General features: G+C 32.0%; 1 protein-coding gene across 23 annotated transcripts in view; it reads right to left on the bottom strand.

Annotated features, from left to right (window-relative positions):
* Positions 1–4,187: 4,187 nt before the first annotated feature.
* The window catches only part of LOC139522826 (cell adhesion molecule CEACAM5-like), a 108,892-nt gene continuing 89,783 nt past the window's right edge, over positions 4,188–23,296 (bottom strand). For 10 of the 23 annotated variants that reach the window (XM_071316394.1, XM_071316398.1, XM_071316401.1 and 7 more), the window contains 8 exons: positions 13,203–13,325; positions 12,018–12,039; positions 11,577–11,639; positions 10,820–10,977; positions 9,128–9,247; positions 8,812–8,850; positions 7,302–7,334; positions 4,188–6,732 (listed from right to left, as the gene is read on the bottom strand). In XM_071316394.1, the coding sequence (XP_071172495.1) occupies positions 6,566–6,732; positions 7,302–7,334; positions 8,812–8,850; positions 9,128–9,247; positions 10,820–10,977; positions 11,577–11,639; positions 12,018–12,039; positions 13,203–13,325 (725 nt within the window). In that variant the 3' untranslated portion in view covers positions 4,188–6,565. The remainder of the gene's footprint in view (positions 6,733–7,301; positions 7,335–8,811; positions 8,851–9,127; positions 9,248–10,819; positions 10,978–11,576; positions 11,640–12,017; positions 12,040–13,202; positions 13,326–23,296) is intronic. The other 13 variants (XM_071316403.1, XM_071316417.1, XM_071316404.1 and 10 more) reach the window with 11 other exon arrangements.

Here is a 23,296-nt window from a genome sequence, read left to right as displayed (position 1 = left end):
TAATTTAAATGCCAAATTAAAAAGTTTTTACCCCAATTTCACGGTCCACTAAACATAGAAAATGATAGTGCGAGTGGGGCATCCGTGGTCTGTGGACACATTCTTGTTAATTTTCTATACTTAATTATCAAAATGTATCAGAAATTATATATTTAATGCCAAATTTTAAAAACGAATGAAAACAAAAACACAAACTACAATATTAATGTTATAGGAATATCATCAGATACCGCCTTAAAATCTTTTGTTTTGTTTTTTGGAGCTTCATCTGGTTTAAAACACGTATTTTCATAGGAATGAAACTTATTTCCCTTTTCTCTTCCTGGTAATTTCTTCCCGATTGTCATGAAAACTGGTCTTTTCTGTGCTCTCCAACTCTGTATCATATCCTCGTCACGTATTTGCTCGTAATTATGATCATCCTCGGTCTCCTCTGGTGGTGCTGACGGGTTACTTCTAGACAGGATTTGGCTTGTTATCAGATCTGTGTATATGTTTTCTATTCTTTTCTTTAGAATTGGTCGAATTCTAACTGACGACCTAGGCAAGGTAGACGACTTGGTCTTTGGTTGTTCTCCAGAAAATCTCACCTCATTTCTAGGGTCGGCGTTGTTGGAAGGCATTACGCTGGTTCGCTCGAGGGTATGTCTCTTATCGTTAGAAGTTAAACGCTTTCTGTCAAAATTAAGAGTAAAAACCTTTGTTTCGCTCTGTTTTACAGGCTTCTGGACTTTCGTTGGAGTTCCTGATTCGGTCTGGGTTTTGTAACACATGGGCAAGCTACCATACTTGAAGTTTTTAGGCACGTTTTGGTTTTGAGTGACATTTGTTTTTTCGATGTCTGGTTGTTTTTCCATATGTTCCAAAAGGGTCCAGGGGTAAATCTTTTCCGTATTCTTCAAGGCACTAGGGGATTTCATCAGAATTTCTGAATCCATTCCGTTGCATTCCCAGATTGTATAATAATCTGTTTCAGAATCAGACGATTCACTGCTGTCTTCTATGTCGTCCTGCCAGATACGACCAGTGTCAGTTGACGTTTCGCCAATGTGCATTCTGGGAAGTGTAATGCCTCTTTCTTTTAGGTAATGGTGTTGTTTTCCAGAAAGCTCGTACAGCTGTTTAGAAGGTACATCTGACTGGCGTAAACTACCAAATCCTGGTAAAGGTTTGCGTCTTTGACTCTTTCTCTCCGGTTGTAATGAACTAAATTTCTTGGAAAATGTTGGTCGACCAGAAATTAGTCCACCTCTTTTTTGGTGAAATGAAAAATTTTCTTGCTTATCCGGTTTTGGCTGAAATGGCAACAATGACATGCATCCTTGAACTCCTGATAATTTCAAATGAATGTGCAGGTCACGATTGCAACATGGCAATCCACAGTTATGCCCTGGTGGGTCATGTGCAAATGGTACACTGTCGGAAAAATAATAATTTGAACTGGTCAGATTGGCCTCAAATTCTTTAGCTTTAGTCTGAAACAATAAAGAAAACATTCTTCATAATTTAAAAAAATGTTACTTAGGAAACAGAGCAAGGCTTGGTCAATATCTTATTTTAGAATTGTATTTTGGAATGTCACCGACCAGCTACTACTCCGCTCTCAACAATCGTGTTTTTTTTTACTTGGTTGGTATTGTATTGTGTTACAATAACTAAGGTTTTTAAAGATGTTTATTTACTCCCCTTCACTCGAAGGACTAATAATTTCTGGACATGTTTTGTCATACTATATTCTTTGTGAATTTGCATTTATGAGTGATTCGCAACCAATGAAGCAGATTCCTGAGTCTATATATAGGCTATCTCGGTGTAGCGAGAACGAAAACCTTTTTTTACTAAATGCGATTTCAAAGGAGGGTTATGGCAGTTTATGGTAAAAATGGTAAAATAAAAATTGCATATTCTTTACAAAATGTTTAATTCACCCAACAATCCCTGTCCATTTTTTAAAAAGAAAATAAGATTGTTATATCTAAAAATTCCATTGCCACTACTAGAACTCTGTCAAGTTATTTTGGATATTCTTTTATTGTAACTCCTTTCATTATGTGTATATGGACACCATATATTTTGGATATTCTTTTATTGTAACTCCTTTCATTATGTGTATAAGGACACCATATATTTTCTGTTTGAATTAAATATCGTATGTGACGATATCTTCTTTTGCTTGGAAACTACATTCACTTATCTTTCCGTACATCCCTGGTTGACGATCCTAGCTAACTATAGGATATCAATCTGTTCTCCGGATTGGACGACACTATAACCATAACTCATATCATGATTAATTGACTTTGATATAAAACGCTAGTTTAATAAGATACTTCAGGAAAAACCTTGATCTTGTAGATTTTTGGAATAAAATCTCAGTCAAAAAAGCAGATGGGACTTGTATACATCGGGGACCTACTTTATCTGTTATATAGTCTCAGTACACACTTAGTTGAACTATTACTGCAAGTAACAACAAACAGCAAGCTATAAAGGGCCCAAAAATAGCTAGTATTAAACCATTCAAACAAATAGAACAGCGGTCTAATCTATATAAAAAACAAGGAACACTTATGAATCACACCCACAAACGACAACCCCATAACATCAGGTTGTATACCTAACGATCATGCCATATAGTTGATTTTTTACAGAATCCGAGGGAAAAAATAATCAAGAAGAGAATGAGTATTGTTCTAATTAAATAATTTCAGATGAGCTGTATTTGGCACACCTTTTGAAAATTATTGGTCCTCAGTGCTCTTCAACTTCGTACTGTATTTGGCCTCATTAATTTTTTTTTTAATTGAGTGTCACTGCATGATGAGTCTTTTGTAGACGAACGCACATCCGACACAAAAATAAAATTGCAATCCTGGTATCCATGACGAGTTTATTATGAACCCTGCCTGCCGAACATGTATATTTTTTTGTTTGTTTCTCACTTATTTATTGTATTCTTGTTCTTATCCATACGATTTCACAATAAGCAGTAGCTTATAGATTTCCTCTATATTCTTAATTTACACAAAGCAGGGACAGATAGAGAATCAAATATCATGCACAGTAAAAATAAAAAAAATCCAGTAGAAGGTTTTATATATTTTTCTGTTTTTGTTCGAACTTTTTGATATAAATTTTACCCTCCAATAATGAGGATTAATGCATGAAAGGTCTTTTGAACAGAAATTACCTAATATAAATGCTGAATTATATTTCTAGGTGTCTCTAGTGTTGTTTTTTGCCATAGTGTAGATGTGAACTTTTGTTTCTGACACCTCAAATACAATAGGATGTTTTACTTTGAAATGATACGAGAAACTCACCAAATGATAAAAATCTTCTAAAACATTATAAATGTATCTAATTTGTGTGCCATTCAGTGAGATCTTTGTCTGCCATAAAAATGAATTATAAGAAAGACTAAAAATGAGCCCAAAAGGAGCACCAAAACTTTCAGGGTTTATAAAGTAGACTAAATAGCACAATTTATTCACAAATGTGACAATCACTTGTATACCATCATTGGGATGCATAATCGATATTCTGCTATTAAACAAACTGTATAGTTTGACGATTAAGTGTGAAATGTACAGATTAAGTTCCAACATCTGGTCATTTTATTATTTTAAATTATAATACGAATTCCTACCAGTTCTTTGATTTTTGTTTGCTCAAACATCCAACGGCAAATACTTCATGCATATTCAAGATGACTCATTCCTTAAGAAGAGTCTCCTTTGTTTAAATCAATGGGTATGGTCATCATTTGTCTATTTTTTTCAAGTTTCTTGACCCAATTATTCTTTCTTAAGTAGTTTTAACAGCCATTACTTCCTGTAGCTTAAACCTCATTCAAGCTCTCATCAATTTTTTTTTATCTAATTGATACTGAATGATGTCCATTTTCTTCTTTGAGGTTTGGTGATGCTATTTAATGATATTTTGAGTCAAAGTTATAAATAATTAGATATCTTATGTACGAATTGAAACACTAGAAATCATGCAAAATTATGGTGTGTGTAAATGATCATAAAGAAATAAAAATGTAACTGAACAAAAAACCATTGAAAGCATGCTTCAATCTTTTTCAAGATGTACCAACGGGTATCCTCTATTTTCTACAACAGATGGCAACAAAGGATGCTAAGTGAAAAGAAGTCCTCAACATGAGAATACATCACAGGAAATATTAATATATATATCTTTATTTTTTTCTCAACAAATGTTTCATATAAAAATTTATAATACATATGCTACATAATACAATATATAAAACTCATGCACTTAATGTGTGATGACCAAAATACTTCTCTCCAAAACAATTGGGAACAGAGTAACAATTGTAATTAAGAACATGAAATTTAACTTTAATAAAAACATTGTTAACATTTAAAACTGGTAAAAATTGAACAAATATTTCATAAATAAAAATCTTAACATACCAACTTTATTAAATTACAATTAAATTACTTAAAACTTTAATTCACATTATGTTTTGTAAACAAAATATTTGAAATAAATATTAGTTTATAAACAAGATTCTTTAGATGTTTAAAGATTTTGTAGTATCTTTCCTTTTACAATATCAGGGTTAATACTTTAGTTATAGTTTAGTTGAGAAAAATAACTTATTTTGATATTTGCTAATTATTCTAACTATTTATCATTATTCTAATTAAATTAACAATCATTTATACAATATGGCATTTAGCTCGCAGATATTCAAACCATACATTTACTCTATAATAAATGCCGTTGAATCGAGTTAAAACAAACATCATTTACAGTTGCTGCAAGATTTTCATGTCTGAAATCTTTTTTGTTTGCCAGTTATTTGAAAATAGAAAGGGAGATAAAGTATGTTTCAGACTGGTTTGGATAAATTTAGAAAAATGATCAAGAAAAAGTGAGATATATGGCTCACATGTCTGTTGCTTTTTGAAGTGACTTACCAATTTGAAATATCATAATTTTTCCTTTTTGCAATTAGAACTATAAGTGGGCTATTTATTATACAGCCTAGTGGATTAGTGGATAAAATAAAGGGAGGCAACTTTTGAATGTTTATCATTCTTCATAGATATAAACAAATATTCATTTATCTACCTTTCCAAATAACTAAGGGGGACAATTATTTTGTCATCTTGGTCCATAGAAAAAGAAATTTTTCATATTATTCTTCACAGATAGCTAGATTGGGATAACAAGTTGAAAGTTTATATTGAAAACATATTTCTTTTTGAGATTTGTGTATTCAATATTGTTTTATCAAAAATATTCTTAAGTCACATACACACATTTGTTTTTCAAGCTTTTAAAGCCCTTTGTGATCAAAACTTCACATTCATTTATTCAAACATTCATAATCCCATATAACATACACTCTACAACTCATAAAAATAATTTTGATCTTCATGAAATAATGGACGTTTGTTTAATAAAATTGAGAATGGAAATAGGGAATGTGCCAAAGAGACAACAACCCGACCATAGAAAAAAACCAACAGCAGTAGGTCACCAACAGGTCTTCAACATTTTGATATATATGGTAATTAGTAATTTCTTTAAAATCCTTATTGGAATAAAGTAAAGAAATCATTGAAATATTCCAAAAGAGTAAGATAATCATAACCATTTTTTTTATTACTTTAACTGATAATTCCTGCTTAAAAAAATTGGCAAAACTTTTCTCCAACTGATTCTTGAATATTGAACAAAAACGCGACTACTTTATAACTATAAAACTTTTTAACTTTTCAAGCCATTATGCAAAACTATTATGTTTAAAAAGAAAAGCCAAACAGTTCTTGTAAGAGACAGATGCTGAAATACAATAACATTCCAAAAAGACTAAAAAACTAAAATGGTTGGTCATTGTTTATGCTAAGCACCAGAAAATATCCATACAGCAACAGACTTCACACATTCTCATTCACTGCATTTATAATCTCCATATACAAAAGCACCAATACAATCCTTTGGATTCATTTTGTGCAGAATAATTCTATGCATTAAGTCACATGATTCATGATGTATACAAATGAAATTATGATAAAAATGGCAAATGAGGCAATCATGTAATGAAGTTTCTTTCACCTGAAAAGTATGCATATTTGTTTTCTCCATAATGTAGGAAGTTATTGCGTATAAATGTATTTTTCCTTCCGGAGATCACCATTTCTCCTTATTATTGTATTTTAATTGCACTTTTTAAAAGCTTATTTCGATCATCCATTGTACTTCTTCAGGAAGAGTAACAAAACATTCATGCAATGTGCATTCTCTTACTTGGACCATTTCTCATCCGTTTTACTATCCATCTTATCCACAACAAGGTATGGAAATTTACCAGTCAATTGTGCAGACAACAGTTAAATCGGCAATCACAACATTATAGAAATGGTTTTTCTATCCATAAAAAGTTATGGATATAAGAGCACAAATCCATGCCGAGAAATAACCCAAAATATAAAGCACAAAGGTTAAAAGGTCATGGATGAAAACATCTGAAGAAGACACGTTGAAGTGTTGCATAAAACAAACAACATCAGTCAAGGGAGACAATTTATACAACAACTTCATAAATAACCTTTTTTGGTGGTTTTGGGTTATCGGGAGTATTGTAGCCACTTTCTTGTCCATTGATTAAATCTCCTTTTCTATGTTCTGAAGACATGTCTATATATTGTTTGTCTTTAATTGGTGATCTTGGTGAACCAGTAAATGAAATGTCTGAAAAAGAAAGGTTATATGGTTATCAAATAATTGATACTTTAAAACATTAATTTCCTGTTAACCCTGTCCAATAATCATGATAATCCTTTGCAACATTTACTATCCTTTTTTTTACTTTCCCTTACTTCAATTTAGTTTTATTTTTTTTTGTTCTCGTCATATATCTGAGACCTGTATCTAGTACAATCATCCAGAAATAAAGATGGTATTTATAAGTTTTCTGACTGACAGGTCTGATAAGAATACACAGAAATATTTTATAAGCAGACTGATTCTTGGTAGTAGAAAGTAAAACATTTGTAGGTCTTTATCAACAACTGTCATGGTCGACATAAAAATCTATGGCTCAAATTGTGATGTAGAATTTTGCTGATCAAGCTTGTTACAAAATCATTGATAACAAGATAGATTTACTTAATTTCCATTTGAGTTCAAATTTAACAATAAAATTTTCCTCTTTTAATTTTGGCACCCAAAAGCTGCATTTTTTTCTGTGACACATTAATTAACATATTTTTGTTTCTTGACTACATTGATATCATTTTAACTTTTATTATGTTTCTTACCTCCTTGCTTTTCATTAAAATAATTGGACTTATCTGAAAATGAAGAAAGTTAAAGGTTAGTATAATTATTCACACTACAGCAAAGCTTACAGTGGGCCATTCTAAAACATGTTATGTATGAAGTCTCATGAATGATGGTGAATATCAACATGAAAAGTTTTGTATTAAAATATAGATATGTAATAAAACTTGTTAAGTCAATATCATTAACACAGCAGCCATAACTGTTACCACAAAATTACAGTAATCAAACATAGTCAAATCAAAGCATGAAGCAAAATGTGGACACACAGTAATGTCCTATGATAAATTGAAATCAAACCATCCATTTCAATACAAAACTCAAGAGTAAAATCAAAGTTTATAAATAACAGCAAAATTTCATTTTTTTACTAGAAATTGAACTGTCTTTTACTAGCGATGAGTATTGTGATGTCTTCTTGCAGGGTCAAAATAATAACTCTTAAACTCCAAATTATCCTTAGCTTTTCTCAATATAGAATTTACCCCTTTAGTGTGTCTCTTTTGTATGATTAGTATAAAAAAAAATAACAAGTGGAAAGCAATTTTCAAACAAATAAAAAAATTGAAAACACCTATTTTCAGAATATTTTTTTTTAAACATGAGAAATATGAAATCTAAATCATAGAAAAATCAGAACAGCTTAATATTTTGTTTTTCTCAGTAAGAGATGAGAACTTTGGATAATTCAGACTTAATGTCATAGACAGTGAAAGACAATCTGTATGACATTTTTTTTGTATGACATCTTAAAAAAAATGTCATACAGTATATTGATTTTTTATGCCATCCGACTGACAATTTCTTGTTAATGATGTTTTAAACAGGTTCTAAACTTTTAGTCATTGGCTTTAATATTCAATAAAATGCACTGTTTTCTTTGATTTCTTAGAATAAAGTATAGAAACCCAATTACAAAATCTGAAAAGCACAAAAGATCTTTCCACTGACCCCATATTAGGTTTGAAAAAATAAAAGTCTGTGGAAGTTTCATGCACGAATAAATTGACACTTTGAGGTACGAAATCCAAAAAGTCATCCCATAAGTATAGTGGATGTAAATGGCATTGAATATATGTAGGGAAACTGTCCAAAAATGTGTACATGGTGGATAAAATTGATATAAAAAGGTGTGTACATAAACATATATGGGGTGTGAAACATTTATCAGGTGATGATGAAATGATTTCATGACAAAACACTAATAACAATCAAGCAGTGAACTAACATCAACATAAAAACATTCTTATTTTTCTAAATCTCATGTTCTATACTAAATAAAGTATGACCTAAGCTTTGTGGTGATAAAAACATCTATGCTTTTTAAAATAATAACATGTGTAGCTATTTGCAAATAATATGAACAGAATTCTGGACAAAGTGCAACCAAAATTGAAACCATCAAGTTGACCCATTATAAACCCTTATTCCAGTTTACTTGTGTCACAATAACCAGGATGAATCAAATTAAATTTAAAGTATTCTTGCCTTGTTCCTCAAAATCACTTCCAAACCTTGGAACCTGATCTAAATTAAATACTTAATTCATTAAAACATGAATCGGAAAAACAACCAATTTTTAACATATTTAAGTAAAGGCCATTTTTAACATATTTAAGTAAAGGCCATCCATAAAAAAATATTTTCCTATTCTTTTTTCCATATCTTTATTTATCATAATGATTGTAGTATATATCCTGTTTTATTGAATATAGAAAAGATATTTTAAGTTATTGTGCTTAATATACATTTATTGTGCAATCTTATTTTGAAAGCGTAATTGTCCAAATATTTGTAAACTTACTGGCATTGAGCCTATTCATTTCATTTTCGTATTCTGGATCATAAGATGAATCATGATCAATTGGGACATTCCCATTATGTCGTGGGAAAGGTGGGTAACCATTTCTGTTCATTTCAGAATCTGAAAACAGTAGGACAGAATTATGAAATCATGCAAAGAGGAAGTTGAAATATTGGAACAGGGTAGATAACTCCTGAGTCTTCTATCACTGAATCATTAATGAAAGTTTTATTAATCTGATGAATGAAAAGAAATAATGGAAGAACTATAATTACAATGAGTAACACTGGTGAAAATAATAATAAAATGAAATAAACACAACATTTATCTAAACATTAATTGAAAAATTCTATTGACAACAAGTTACAATAAACAGATTTAAACAACGAAAATGATTACTGGTGCTATTAGAAGGTGCAATATGGTGGCTAGTATATGGAAAACTCAAAAGTAAAGGTATTTATTGTATATCCTCAAGTCTATTTCCCCATGCTTGTTCAGGTACATGCAAATAGTAAAGGGCAATCCATATATATGTGGAAAGATACTGTTCATGTGTTTCAAATGGTATTTCAAATTTGCAATTTCCTTAAAACAAAAAGGTGGCAGTTTAAAGCCAACTTTTTACTCTTGGGGTACTTTTATATTTTTCTTAGCTATTTTTAGTAGCTTCAGTTCCTTACATTGTCTTGTAAATGTGATTAAGTTTATGTATCATATTCTGTGAAATTAACTGATTTTATGCATTTACATTTGACAAAATGTAATGAAAGCTCTGTTAAATGATGAAGAATTTTCACAACTATTTATCATGTTTATATGAGACCCATTGGTTGCCTGGAGTAAAATGAAGTTTATACAGAGGTTTTTTCGTTGGCAGTTTAATATCAAGAAATCTATCTATGATTTATATTGACATTTAAGAAACCTTTGATACAAGAAAATTGATATTAAATCCTCTAATGAGTTATCCTGTCAGAGCAGATACAAGAAACATGTGCAATACTAAGCTCCTTACTTTTTAATGCCAATTATCAATTCAAAAAATCAATCTTTATTTCTAGTTTCAAGTTCTCTCTTTTAAATTATATCAGTGCTTAATGACTGAGAAAAAGGTCTGATTAAACTTAACTGTGTGATCTTAGTTTAGTTCTAGGTTTAGTATTGTACAGATGATTAAGCCTTCATGTAGCATTCACAAGTATTCTTAGAAAATTAATCATTCAGTTAATAAGGGGAGATAATTGATTACACATTTTTTTTTCTTTGATCAAAGGATATTCATGCTATGAAGTATGTCTTTTGTAAAAGAAAATCAAAGTTTCAATTGATTGATTGTTGCTTAACTTCAAGTGGCAAATATTCATGTATATTCAAGATTTACAGTGAGTATTAAAACAATTAATTCAAGGATTTGTCAAGTTAAACTATACTATATAACAAATCCTTGTAAACATGTACCGGTAAAATGTCAAAACAAATGTTGAAATTAAAATGCTGTTGGCATATTCAAATTAACACTGCAAGAAAAAATGTTGTAGAAACCTAATTGAACTTTATAATCGTGTCTGACATTTGAATTATTGAATAAAATGCGTTCTACACTAGAGCAATGAGTGCATTGGGGAATGTTAGATTGTGTGTGTTATAATATTAGTACAGGTAATAGTAAAGCAGCTATCAACTACTCACAATCGTCATGAGAATAAGATGGATTAATATACGAAACACCAGCATGCGCTCCATGAGTTTGAACTAAATCTAATCCTTGTATACCTGTGTTATCATAACCTCGAGGTGGTTTCTGGGGAGGAATGTTGGTGTGTCCATTTGCTGCTATATTTGGCGATCTACAAATGAAACATATTTAATTTTATTTTCAAGGTCTGGAGAAAGTTTTTATAATCCATATTTGAAAGTTTGAAAGTCAGAATGCCAAATGGTTAACAATGAAAATATTCGTAATTTGTATCCATTTTTATCAGACTTTTCAAACAAACTTCCAATATGGATCTCAATTGCTTATGTTTGGTCCAATCTGATAACTTTTCTCTAATTAAAAAGGGTGTGAAACACTTTTATAGCAGAGGATGAACTAACAATACATGTTTTTTACTCTAACATTCACAAATTAATACCAAAACAAAAATCATTTTTTTTATTGTAATTTTACCTATCCAGCTGATGTGAACAGAACCTTAGGGTCTGCAGAAACTAATTGTCTATGCAAATAAACTGTATGAATTCAAAATTTTATCAAAATGGACCATGCACAATATTTTTGAAACCAGATAACACAAAGAGTCTACTCAAAATAGTCCTTTATGTCATCTTTTAATATTCCTACAACATAACATAAATCATCAAGCAAATAATTTAAACTATATGTAATACTAAGACTAACAAACAAGCATGTATAATGGTTTTAGTGTGCAGGGAATGTTAATACCTTAGATACTCAAAAGCTACAGTCTGGTATTTGTCGTTGGTTGCAAATCGCACCGAGTGTCGCCTAAAAAATACGATTTCTTTCTTTTATATTACTTAAAACAGGAAATCCATGCTGTGTGGTTTTAGTGAGAAATATTATGTGTTTGAAAGAAACATATTTTTTTTTATTGTTCAGTTTGAAAATAAAATAAACAGATAATTTAGACTATACTTTAGTGCAGATTTATGGCATATAACAACACTTTTCCTTCCATAACTCATTATAATGTTTGTGTTATGTTTGTCTTCTTGTTGAGTGTTATGTTTTTGTTAATAACTGTAGCATGATAACAAAGATGTAAAAAATAAATGAAGTCAGAAGGAGTAAAAAAGATCCTCCTTTAGTCTTAAAAAATAAACTCTCTGTTGATAACGATGATAAATAACGTTATATACTTACGTTTGTGGAGGTAACTGTTTGGCTGAAAATATAAATAATTAAAATAAAAATAAGTAATTCACATTGTGCTCTTCAAGTCACCTTGTTTTGGGAGATTTTTGTTGTTGTTTATTCTGTGATATGAAACAATTTTGAACTGACAGAAAGATGAATCATTCTTGGGTAACACAAACATATATTACAGTATTAAAGAAAAGAAAGAAGCTAATGTTATAAAAAATGAAAGTCTTGTGATATTATATCACACATTCCTCAGTACAGATGAAACTTTTCATCTACAAATCATGATGCAACATGACATTTATTACATTGTGTACATATCTATGTCAATTATACACATTTGATACATTGTGTACATATCTATGTCAATTATACACATTTGATACATTGTGTACATATCTAAGTCAATTATACACATTTGATACATTATGTACATATCTATGTCAATTATACACATTTGATACATTATGTACATATCTATGTCAATTATACACATTACTATACTATCATAAACAATACCATGTGTATATGCACAGAATCCCTTTATGTTTTAAGATGATTTGAAATAGACAATACCAGTTTTCTACAGTAATGACAGATATGCTGATGTTGTCAGTTATTTTACATGATGTGTGGTTACCAGGAATGTGCCAATAAGACAGCAATCCAGCAAAACAACAAAACACAGATGTGTTATAATATGCATGAAGAAAAGGAGATATGGGTTTCCACAAGAGGGGAAAAAAATCCATCACAAATTGCAAAGAATCGAACTGTTCCCAAAATGAAATTTAACAATTTTCTTATTGAAAAGACCAAAACTAATTCAAAATTGGGTATGATAGTACATGTAGTGTGGGATAGGACAAATGAGTTATAAGTAAATGATGACTGTCAGCTGAAATGACAGAAATCCATTCCTTCTTAGTTGTCCTGTCATTTGGTCAACACACAGATATCATAACAAAATTCCTTTCTCACTGATTTGTCAAGTAAGGGTGTGAGTGTTTTGTTTTAATTCTTTCAACACGAGTAAAAGTGTAAATTCTTAAGATTCTAGAAAGTCTTTTTGTATCAATAAACTTTTCTTGCTTAGTTGTTTTTGTGAAAATACTTTTTTTTTTATTGTGATGTTAAAGAATTTGAGTTGTAAACATAAATGTTTGTATTGTCAAAGTATCTTACCTAAATTTCTTCTTCGACAAATAATGCACACTAGTACCGTTAGAAGGGCTACCAATATAGCTGCACACACACACCCAATTATAATAACTTCTGTTTCAGTCAGATCAGGAGTACTGCTTGAACCTGAAAATATAAATAAGATGATATTTGATATAAATTATTTAAAAATAACTGTTAACAAAACAGTCTTTGTAACAAACAGTGATCAATGAAAGATCAATTTGCACTCCTGGCCTTTTGTTTCTTTATTTATACACTTTACATATCAAATGATCCTTTGTTCCTTTGCAATTGGACTTAAGTGCAATGGGGCATCCTTTCCTTAAAAGTTGACTTTATTCCTCAAGCCTAAGATAAGCCTTCTACAGTGAGTGTTTAATAATGATATTATTAGACCATTATTGTGCACAAAGGCACGGTTTGCTTCAGATTTTTTGGTTGTTCAATACCAGCCGTTTTGCCAGCAAAGTACAAGTGATGTTAACTTTAAATGAGAAACCTAAATAAAGAAGTAAAACATATAATATAAAGAAACCATGTTATTTATCTTGCTTGTACTCAGAAAATGCAAGCCACCATGTAAACCTACATTCCTAACTATCATCAGCACTGTGACTAGTATATAACTGGATTTATACTAAGACAGATGATAATAATTTTATATAACACTAGTGTAGGAGTGTGCTTTGCTTGAACCACCCCATGATAATTTAATTTCACAAACTATAAATAAATCTTTTGTATTTCAAGTATAAAACATATATTATATTCCTTTGACATAAGACCTTCTTCAAACAGTTTTATAAAATCTTGACAATAATATAATGTTTGACTCCTACAGGACATTTTCTACAAAGTTGACTGAGTGCCAAGACAACATATGTTTTTTCTTATCTGATCATTGACTTTTTAAGGACCTTCTTCACTCTAATATACGAGTTTGATAAAGAGGGTCTAAGTGCATAGATGATTTATATAATATAAGAGTCTGGAGAAATACAGTTTTTTAGAAGATTCTAATTAATTTGTTATGCAAACATGTTGCATTTGTATCCATTATATGGAACATAGTCATTAGGAGCTTTTCAGGTGGGAAAAACTGAAATTAAATCTTCCAAACACATTGTAAGAGTATAACCCATTCCCATCCCCTGTATATTGTGATATAAACCAGATATTTCTGGAGGCCATTATTATACCCAAAAGACAAGACAAACAATGTAAACTGTCAGCTACACAAATGTATGTCATATTAAATATTTTCTTATGTTATTCTATACATCAAAGTTAAATGGTAGGTAAAAGGCAATATATAATTACATAAATAGCTACAATTATATTGAATGGTTTTATGTTTTTTGAAGTGTAAGGTTTTCTGTGCTTTTTACTTTAATAAGCCATGGGATAAAATGCAATTACAATTTACCCTGAATGTCAAAAAAAGTTAGCTTTGTCATTAATCACTATCAAAAATGTATTTACCATAAAACAAAATTATAAACAACTCAAAACGAAATGAGTTATCAACATGATACCAGTGTTACTTTACAAATTCTTCATCACAATATTTATAATATTCTTGTTACTGACTGGTTTAACTTAATCCCACATGAAAACCAGTAGTATATGAGACTTACAAACGCTTACAAAATTGGCATCACTTGGTGTAAAAGCATTAGCAAATGTTATGTATCAAACTTATAACTGTTTTTTTTTTAATAAACAGAATTATCCAAGTCATGTTTATGATGTTTAGCCATTTGTTTTTAGACTAACACTAGTCCCACTCTATTTACTTGCATTTGTAGTACAAGATAGTGACAGCTGGCTTTTAGTCAGATTGTTAGCTTTTACTTCTTTTAAAAATACAACTATCCTATAGCACTTCTCTTAATGTCTTTATCATAATTTGTTTAGAAAAATACAAAAACCAGCAATACAGTCAGTAGAACAAAGACAAACTAAAGTGGACTCTCAATGACTATTTGATTGAAGGCAAAAAGCTTCAGCTTAGAGATCTATCATAAAATGGTGGATAAAAATCAATTGTCATCCAATAAATCGATACCAAATGCTTTATTGATGGTCTTCAAAACACCCTAGGGTCACTGGGTCTCCAGACAATAGGGTATGGACCAGATACTATTGTTGTATGGTAATTTATGGAAAATCAATATCAAATTTCATTGTTCCTAACCTGAAGGTTGTTTAAATGAAAACTGAGATCATTTGAAACACATTATTGTGTTTTAATGTTGAATTTCAAAGGAAAATATTGTCCTTTTTGACATTCCCATGTATTTGATAATTTTCATTTAATTTTTACATATACATAAAGGGATCATATAGTCAACCACAAAATATATACATTTTTTAAATAACAATTTTTTTGGTTTGATGTACCTGATATATTTTATAATGAATTTTATGACAGGTAAATTATCACTAATTTTGAACTTGGTATACATTTCTAGTTGATTAGTCATACGAACCTTAATCTTTTCCTAACTTCATCATACTTTATTTCCTCCTAAAGGAGATTGACAAAATGCATATAAATTATGTACAATTACAAAGTTTTGAAATTAGGTAATAGAATTAATGTCACTAAATATTTTGAATTCAAAAGTATTTACAGTCTACAGTATGTAAGATAGGAAAATCCTTCGTTAAGGACGTCTAAACAATGCTCTGGTGTTAAAAAGTCCAATAGAGCTTCTTCGTGATTGCCAAGCAGAAAACAGGACACGTACTCGTCTGATTTTGAGAGCAGTGTGTATAAGAAATTGTCACTAGTCATTTCTGATAATCTTTTATATAGCAAGTGTCTTTGTGTTTGAAGTTCTGTGCACATTGTAATTTGATGGTAAAGTGTATCTTGAACAAAGTGTCCACACAAGTTGCAGTTTCCGCTAGTCGGGGGAGTAGACCAAAGTTTAGCTACATGTTTAGCGGTTCGAAGTCTGCCAGTATATTTTGCATATTGCCATATAAAATCATAGCCATTGTTCTCAGACAATCTTAGAAATCGTGTAAAATCGTTGTCACTACGCATTCGCTCTTCCTTTCGATGTTTCTCATGCTGGTTAATCGCACCATTGACAATGTTTTTCCACTGTAATTTGGTTGGGAAACAGCCGGTAAACATATAGCTATTCAAAAAATTCAAAAGTGAATATTTTGATAAAATGTTAGTTACATCTGGGATGAATCCATGTTGTTTCCTACTGGTATCTCCGAAATACTGAAAAAGTCTATAAATGAAAATTTGTTTGGTAAGTGATTGGGCCTTCATTTCACAAAGTTTATACAGGAACATCAATTTCCGTTTTTCTACTAGTATAGGTAGTCTCTCGAGGTTGGTCATAGATTCACACATATCTGACCGTGTTCGTTTCGGAAAGCCTTGAATATGTTTAACAATGAAATGTTGGAAAGTTTCAAGACACCTTAAGTCTTTTGGTTTTATCCCGTTCCATAGCTCACATCCGTAAAGTACCACAGGTATAACAATTTTGTTGTAGAGGCCACATACAGTTAACGGATTTAACAAACAAGATCCAGTACCGGCTATAGCAAAATAAGCATTGCGACCCTTCCTACATGAATGCTGAATATCTGTGCTCGGTGATAAGTCAACCGTCCTTAATATTCCAAGATGCTTGGTCTCAGTTGAAATGTTAACACTTTTATCACCTAGATTGAATACAAGATCTAGTTCAGTTCTGTAGCCTAAGATAACAGATTTCAGAGGATTGAACTCAAATCTCCATTTAAGTGAATAATCGTACGCACAATTCAACATATTTTGGAGTCTTTGTGGCGAAGTACCAATGCAAACTACATCGTCAGCAAATGATGGATTACTTGTACGAATATTTGAAATATTTGCGGTTCCAACTAATTCTAATTCATTTAAAAGGTCATTAATGTACACCAAGTACAGGATGGTCGATAGTACACCGCCTTGTCTGACGCCCTGTCGGACTTTGAAGGGTACTGATACGTGTTCATTGACGTAAACGGCACTTGTTATATCACTATAGCAATCAGAAATCACTTGTAAAGCTTTACTATTTATCCCAAGTTGGTACAATTTATAAATTAGGCCGCTATGCCACACCGTATCAAACGCACGGGAACTGTCCAAAAACGCAACATACAATTTGCATCCTAATTCTAAAAGGTAATATATAGTTTCTTGGAAGTTGAAGGAGGCAGTGATACAGCTAAGTCCATTAAGAAAGCCTTGTTGTTGTAAATTTGGAAACAAATCATTTTGCAAAGAGGTTAATAGTCGCTTCTTTAATATAGTTTCGAACAGCTTATACATTATTGGCAATAGCGATATAGGACGGTAGTTTTCGGGCGCTTGTTTGGACTTTCCATTACCTTTAAACAATGGAATCAATAAGCCATGCTTCCAACACAACGGACTACGACCGAATCTAATCACTGCATTAAAAATACGGAGAATGACTGTATGTAGTTTTTTACCGCTGTATCTCACATGTTCGTTTTGCAGCTTGTCATATCCTGGTGCCTTTCGTAGCTTGAGGTTTCTAACCACTGTTTCGATTTCGTACAAGGTTATTTCACCTCCTGGGAGGAGGCCATTATTTGTTGCACATGACTCGAGTGTGCGATCTACGAATTCAGTCACATGAACCTTGAAATCATTGTCAAATTTTGAGTTTTCAGTTGGTGTATAAACGTCTGCATAAAAGTCAGCAAAAGCATTTGAAATATCTTCTGGAGATTTACATTTTCGGTTGTGATGTAGTATTTCTGAAATTTGGTTGGTTTTACGGTTTTTCTGACGTGATATTAAGCGCCAAAAGAGTCTGACATCACACTCAGCTGCTTCGTCGATTTCACGGTAAGTATTGTCCATGTAGGCATTATAGGCAAAACGTTGACGATTCCGGAATTCGTTTTTCGCAGATTTGTATTCGACGTAGGAAGGAAAGTTCGCCCCTCGCGGTCTGCCTTGGTTAATCCATTTCCTACGAGCCAAACGTTCAGCTGTATGTGCTTGTTTAACTTCATCTGACCAATACGGCTTAGTTTTGGGATTAAAGCTTCCCGACGGTATTGTTTCGTTTGCACAGTCTTTCAATTTATCGGTAAGTTTGCAAGCTAGTGTATCTAAGTCGGACAAATTACATAACGGCAAGTCCAAGAGCTGATCTGCTATTTTATTGGTAAGTTCGTTGTATGCACCAAGACTGCTTTCCGATGCTTTGCGCCATGACGGCCAAACATTATTGCAACTGTTTGTTGAATTGCAAACATACGGTATGCTCAGTTTCAAGAAAACAGGTAGGTGATCCGAAGTAAGACTTAATGTTCCTTCGGGAATATTTTCACAGGAAATTACGTCACCAGCTAATTCCTCGCTAACCAAAAAGTAATCCAGTAAAGTTCGAGTTGGAATGTACGTAAATGATGAAGCATCTCTAAGCGTGCTTGCATTAACCGGGATAATGTTATTCCTTAACATGAAATCTGAAAATACGATTGATTTATTCACATTGGTTCGACCAAGGTCGGTTACTCTGCAACTAGTGTTGAAATCACCGGCTACAATTACAGGACCAAATTTTGAAAAGTTGCTGACATAATCTTCAACAATGTTCATTTCATATTTGTAATTCTGAATATTACTGTCTGCGGGTAAGTAGACCGAAAAAACAAATATAGAGTAGTTTTCGTTACACTGTATTTCAATTCCTAGTATTCTTTCGGAGACGGGACAGTTAATTGGTTTTATGTTGAACTTCAATGTTTTCTTGTACATAATTGCAACGCCACCTTTTCCACATTTACTGGTTTCAATATTAACACTTGTATCCGCTATACCTAAACTATGGTAATTATTATCTAATGTGTTAAGAAATTGCAGAGAGTGGTTAAATAACTTATGCTCCGATAATACGGCAATGTCACAATTCGTATACTTAAAGAGTTCAGATAAGCAGACTGATGATGACATGATACCACGTACATTCCAAGTCACTAGAGAAAGCATGATTATAGTTATTAAATATCGAGAATGTACATGAATGTAACTAAGAGCCATCTTGATAGTGGTGTGGCTCCGTTGAATTCTCGTTGTTAATGCGATCGTTCCATGCACGATTATTATACCAAGGTCGACAGATAATGTTGTTAGGCCAAAACTCACTGTTTTGGAGTAATTCTTTGGATTCCATCGTAACGTTTATTCTACCGGAAATTCTTCCTTTGCGTGGTTTGAATAGTATGACGTGCGTAATATTAACACCCCGTTGTTTCGCATAGCTCAATAGGCCTTCCTTACTCGAGGAAGGATCTATGTTTGTAATGTAAAATCTGGACGTGCGTTTACGGCTTACACCGGTAAAGTTCTCATTTGCTGGTTTGGGATCATGATGACTACCATTGATACGTACGGGAATTTGAAAAGCGGGTTCTAATGGTTTGGCCAATTTAGTAACTACGCAGTTAGCTTTTTCGTTTATGCCTTCTAAAAGTTTGTCTCTATATGAATCGCATTTTATGTTCGTGTTCGTTGCTTTTGCAATTTCCTTTCCGCAAGATGGCGTAATTAAATCAGCATTATTGTCCGTTTCAATGATTTCTGTTGGGCGTTTACCGCAATGTTCTAGAAAATCTACAGAGTCGTAAGCGCCAGGTATTATAGGATCGGATTGTTGGGGGTCGATCTGATACATCATACGATCAATTTCGGTTGTAATCAATGAATCGATTGACACATTTGACACAGTGGATTTATTCGTATTAACGGGACAGATAGGTGTAGACATGTGTTCACTCGTACCTTTTGTTGACGGTTGTTTATTTACTAGTATTTTGGGGTTCAATACGGGTTGATTTTTTCTGAATGTTTTTTGTAACGACGTAATTGCGATACGATTTTGTTTGATTTCCGATTCGATTTCTTTCATTTTACTACTATGTGCCATAAAATTGAACTCGCCCACGTCAGATGCTAACCAACTCATGGTCTTGAGTTCCGATTCAAATTTCACTATTTTTGGAGTAATTTCAGCTTTTAGTAACTCAAATTGACGTTTGTTGTCGTCAATAACATTTTCAAGTTCTTCAATTTTTGCTTTTAATTTCTTTTCAATCCCGTCTTTACTTTTTAAAATATTTTCTAACCCATTGACTCTTTCAATTAGCAACTGCAATGTACTGTTAATATCAACCTGGTTAACGGGGTTTTGTTCACAAATGGTATCATTATGCAAATTGTCACTTGTTGAATTAACCGACCTACTGAAAACAGAGTCAATCTCAGAGGCGTCGCCTTCAGTAAACATTTGTAGAATATAACAATCCTTGGCGTATTTTTGTATGCTACTAGATTTATTTGTGGTTTTTCTATTGCAAAGTTTCCCTTTTGGACACCCTTCTATCTCGCCCGCCCGTGATAGCAGAATATTTCGGTACCAAGTTACTAATGATTCGTTGCCTTTTAAAGTATGCACAATCATGTCAATGTATTTTTCTCTGGGAAGGCCATCTAAAACCTTATCTAAGTACATTATAGTTTGCTGCGATGGAATGTATGAGTCTTGACTGAATGTAATACTATCTTGTGAATTGGACAGGCTAATGTCATTGTTTACATTTTGGGACTCGAACCATTGGTCACATTGAGATGAATTCAATACATCAATTGCATCAGTTTTTGGTAATGTTCCGTTTGTTTTACCTTCTAAATTGCTATTAAGTCTTACTGACACTAATTCTGAAAAGGTTGGACTTGTTGAATCGTCATTATAATTGGAATTCTGACCACTGTCCGGAGGACGACCACAACACGTCGCCATCTTTTTTTTTGTTCCACATAAATTGGAAAATCAAATTGGCAGTCATTAAATGGTGACAATCATACTGCCATTATGTTGGTGATTGTGGGAACATTCTTTCTTTTGAACTTTAAATATGCATTGAGTGCACTAACTTCTACAGTGAATGTGAAATTTAATAGGGAACAGGGAAAAAGGGGGTTAGCTAGATGATACAATTTACTGCCAGTTGACAGTCAAGATATGTCATTGGCAGACTCTCTAAGTATCATGAGTATAACTAAGAACACAAGTTTTAAGAAGACCAGCCAACCAAGGCTTAACCAAAACAAAGTAAACAAAAATAAAATACCAGGACAATTAGACTTGCTACAATTCCCTTTCTAATATTTCTCTCTTACTAATTTATATGTTTACTGATAAGTGCCAGCCTACTGATTGCCTTTTTCCTCCTGCAGATGTCAGTATAATTGTAATCTCCTAGTTATAGCAGTAAAATTATTAAAGGGGCAAAATTGAAAAAATAATAATAATTAGGAAGGGACATGTAGCAAGTCTACAGGACAATATATATCACCTCTCCCCTTCTCCAAAATAAAAAGTCAATTGTAGCAGATAGCACTTCTTTACTTATTATTGGTTAAATCTAATAAGTATCCTCCTTGCAATATTATGCCTTGATTGTTGGTGATCTGCAGATTCAAACCCTAAGCCCCTTGTCAAGAATAATAAAAGATGTGCAATATACCTTATTGAAAGAGCAGTGCCCATTACAACAATCAAAATACATTAGTGCATCTATTTAAAGTAATGTATAATATGAACAGTCAGACCAAAGATATAATAAGCCATTATATCAATGGTCCGACCTTCTGGTCATTCAGTAAATTGTTAATGAGTCAACCTGAGGAATGAATATTGTACGTAGACAGAAAGATAATCTTTGTCTGATTGACATGATGATGCAGACACAAACAGCAAAAAGACAATAAAATACATGTTATATTAAGGTATTGCCATAAACTGCTACTTTGTTAAAAATCAAATGGTAATCAATTTAATCTGGGTTTTTCAGAATGGAAACAAAACCACAAACTGTTGAATGAATCACATCCTTTGTCACATGTTTTCAAACAAAGGACATAAAAAACACAATGTTGGATGCTTACCTAAATCAGTGACAGCATGTTTAGTGTTGTACGCCATTTCTATCAAATAAGTCACATCCTTTTCTCAATATTAGATGCTAAGGTTACTTCCATTTTACACAAAAATATGTTGTTCCCATGAAATGGTTCATGCATGATGTGTTATTTTTTTTCTGGGGCTCTACAGAGGGACTTAATATCATTCAATAAATCAATTTAAAGTACAAGGTACACATGTCTAATGTATGACCCAGGGCAAATAATTTAAAAGTATGGTTATTTATGGATCCCCCATGTCAAACCAAATGGATAAATCTATAGGTCAATATTTGTCTGAATGTTAACTTCATTAGCAGTCGATAATGAAAACACAATGTCAACAAAAAAGTTCAATAGAATCTATTATCACCTTCTCTAGTTTTTAATAAGAAACTGTCAACTCGTGCTTCATTTTGAATTTTGATGGAAAAAGTGTGTGAAACTTATACTTTGTATATCCTTGTAAAATGCCACAGATTTCAATTATATTGCCTGATAGTCTAATTTAAAGTAAACCAACTCTTTTATATATATATATATACTGTTACTTCATAAAATATCACGATAAGTTTGAGTCATCTCTACATGATTATATGAGCTGGCACTATATCAAAGAGGTCATTACTTATAATACATTAGATGATATAAGATGTTTAGACATGTAAACAGTATACATATAATAGGCATCAAATGCTGTGTTTGTTTGGGTTCCACCTACATCTTATTCGTTCTTCATCAATAATTAACAGATTCACGTCTAACCTTCTCTGACAAATTGTTTTCCCTTTACAGGACCCCTAGAGAAAGTGAATCCAGCTTTCATGTTAAACATGTGTTCAGTAATTATAAACACAGCAGGCAAATTCTTGTAGGTCATTATAGCTTCCTCAATACACAGCTCCTTTCTCAAGTCACATTCAATTAACATTTATATTCAATACAAGGCGAAAAGAACTTTTAATTTATAATATTACATACATGCATACAGAGAAACAAGCCTTTATATAAATCTCATTTACAGGAAAAGCTAATTAATAAGAGACATTCAAAGATGGCATATACATGTAAGTGTCTGAAGATTGAAGAA

This window comes from Mytilus edulis, chromosome 5, assembly GCF_963676685.1.
Source record: "Mytilus edulis chromosome 5, xbMytEdul2.2, whole genome shotgun sequence".
Classification (NCBI taxonomy): Eukaryota; Metazoa; Mollusca; class Bivalvia; order Mytilida; family Mytilidae; genus Mytilus; species Mytilus edulis.
The sequence above is the reverse complement of the archived record's forward strand: the minus strand, read 5'-3'. Positions and strand labels throughout refer to the sequence as shown.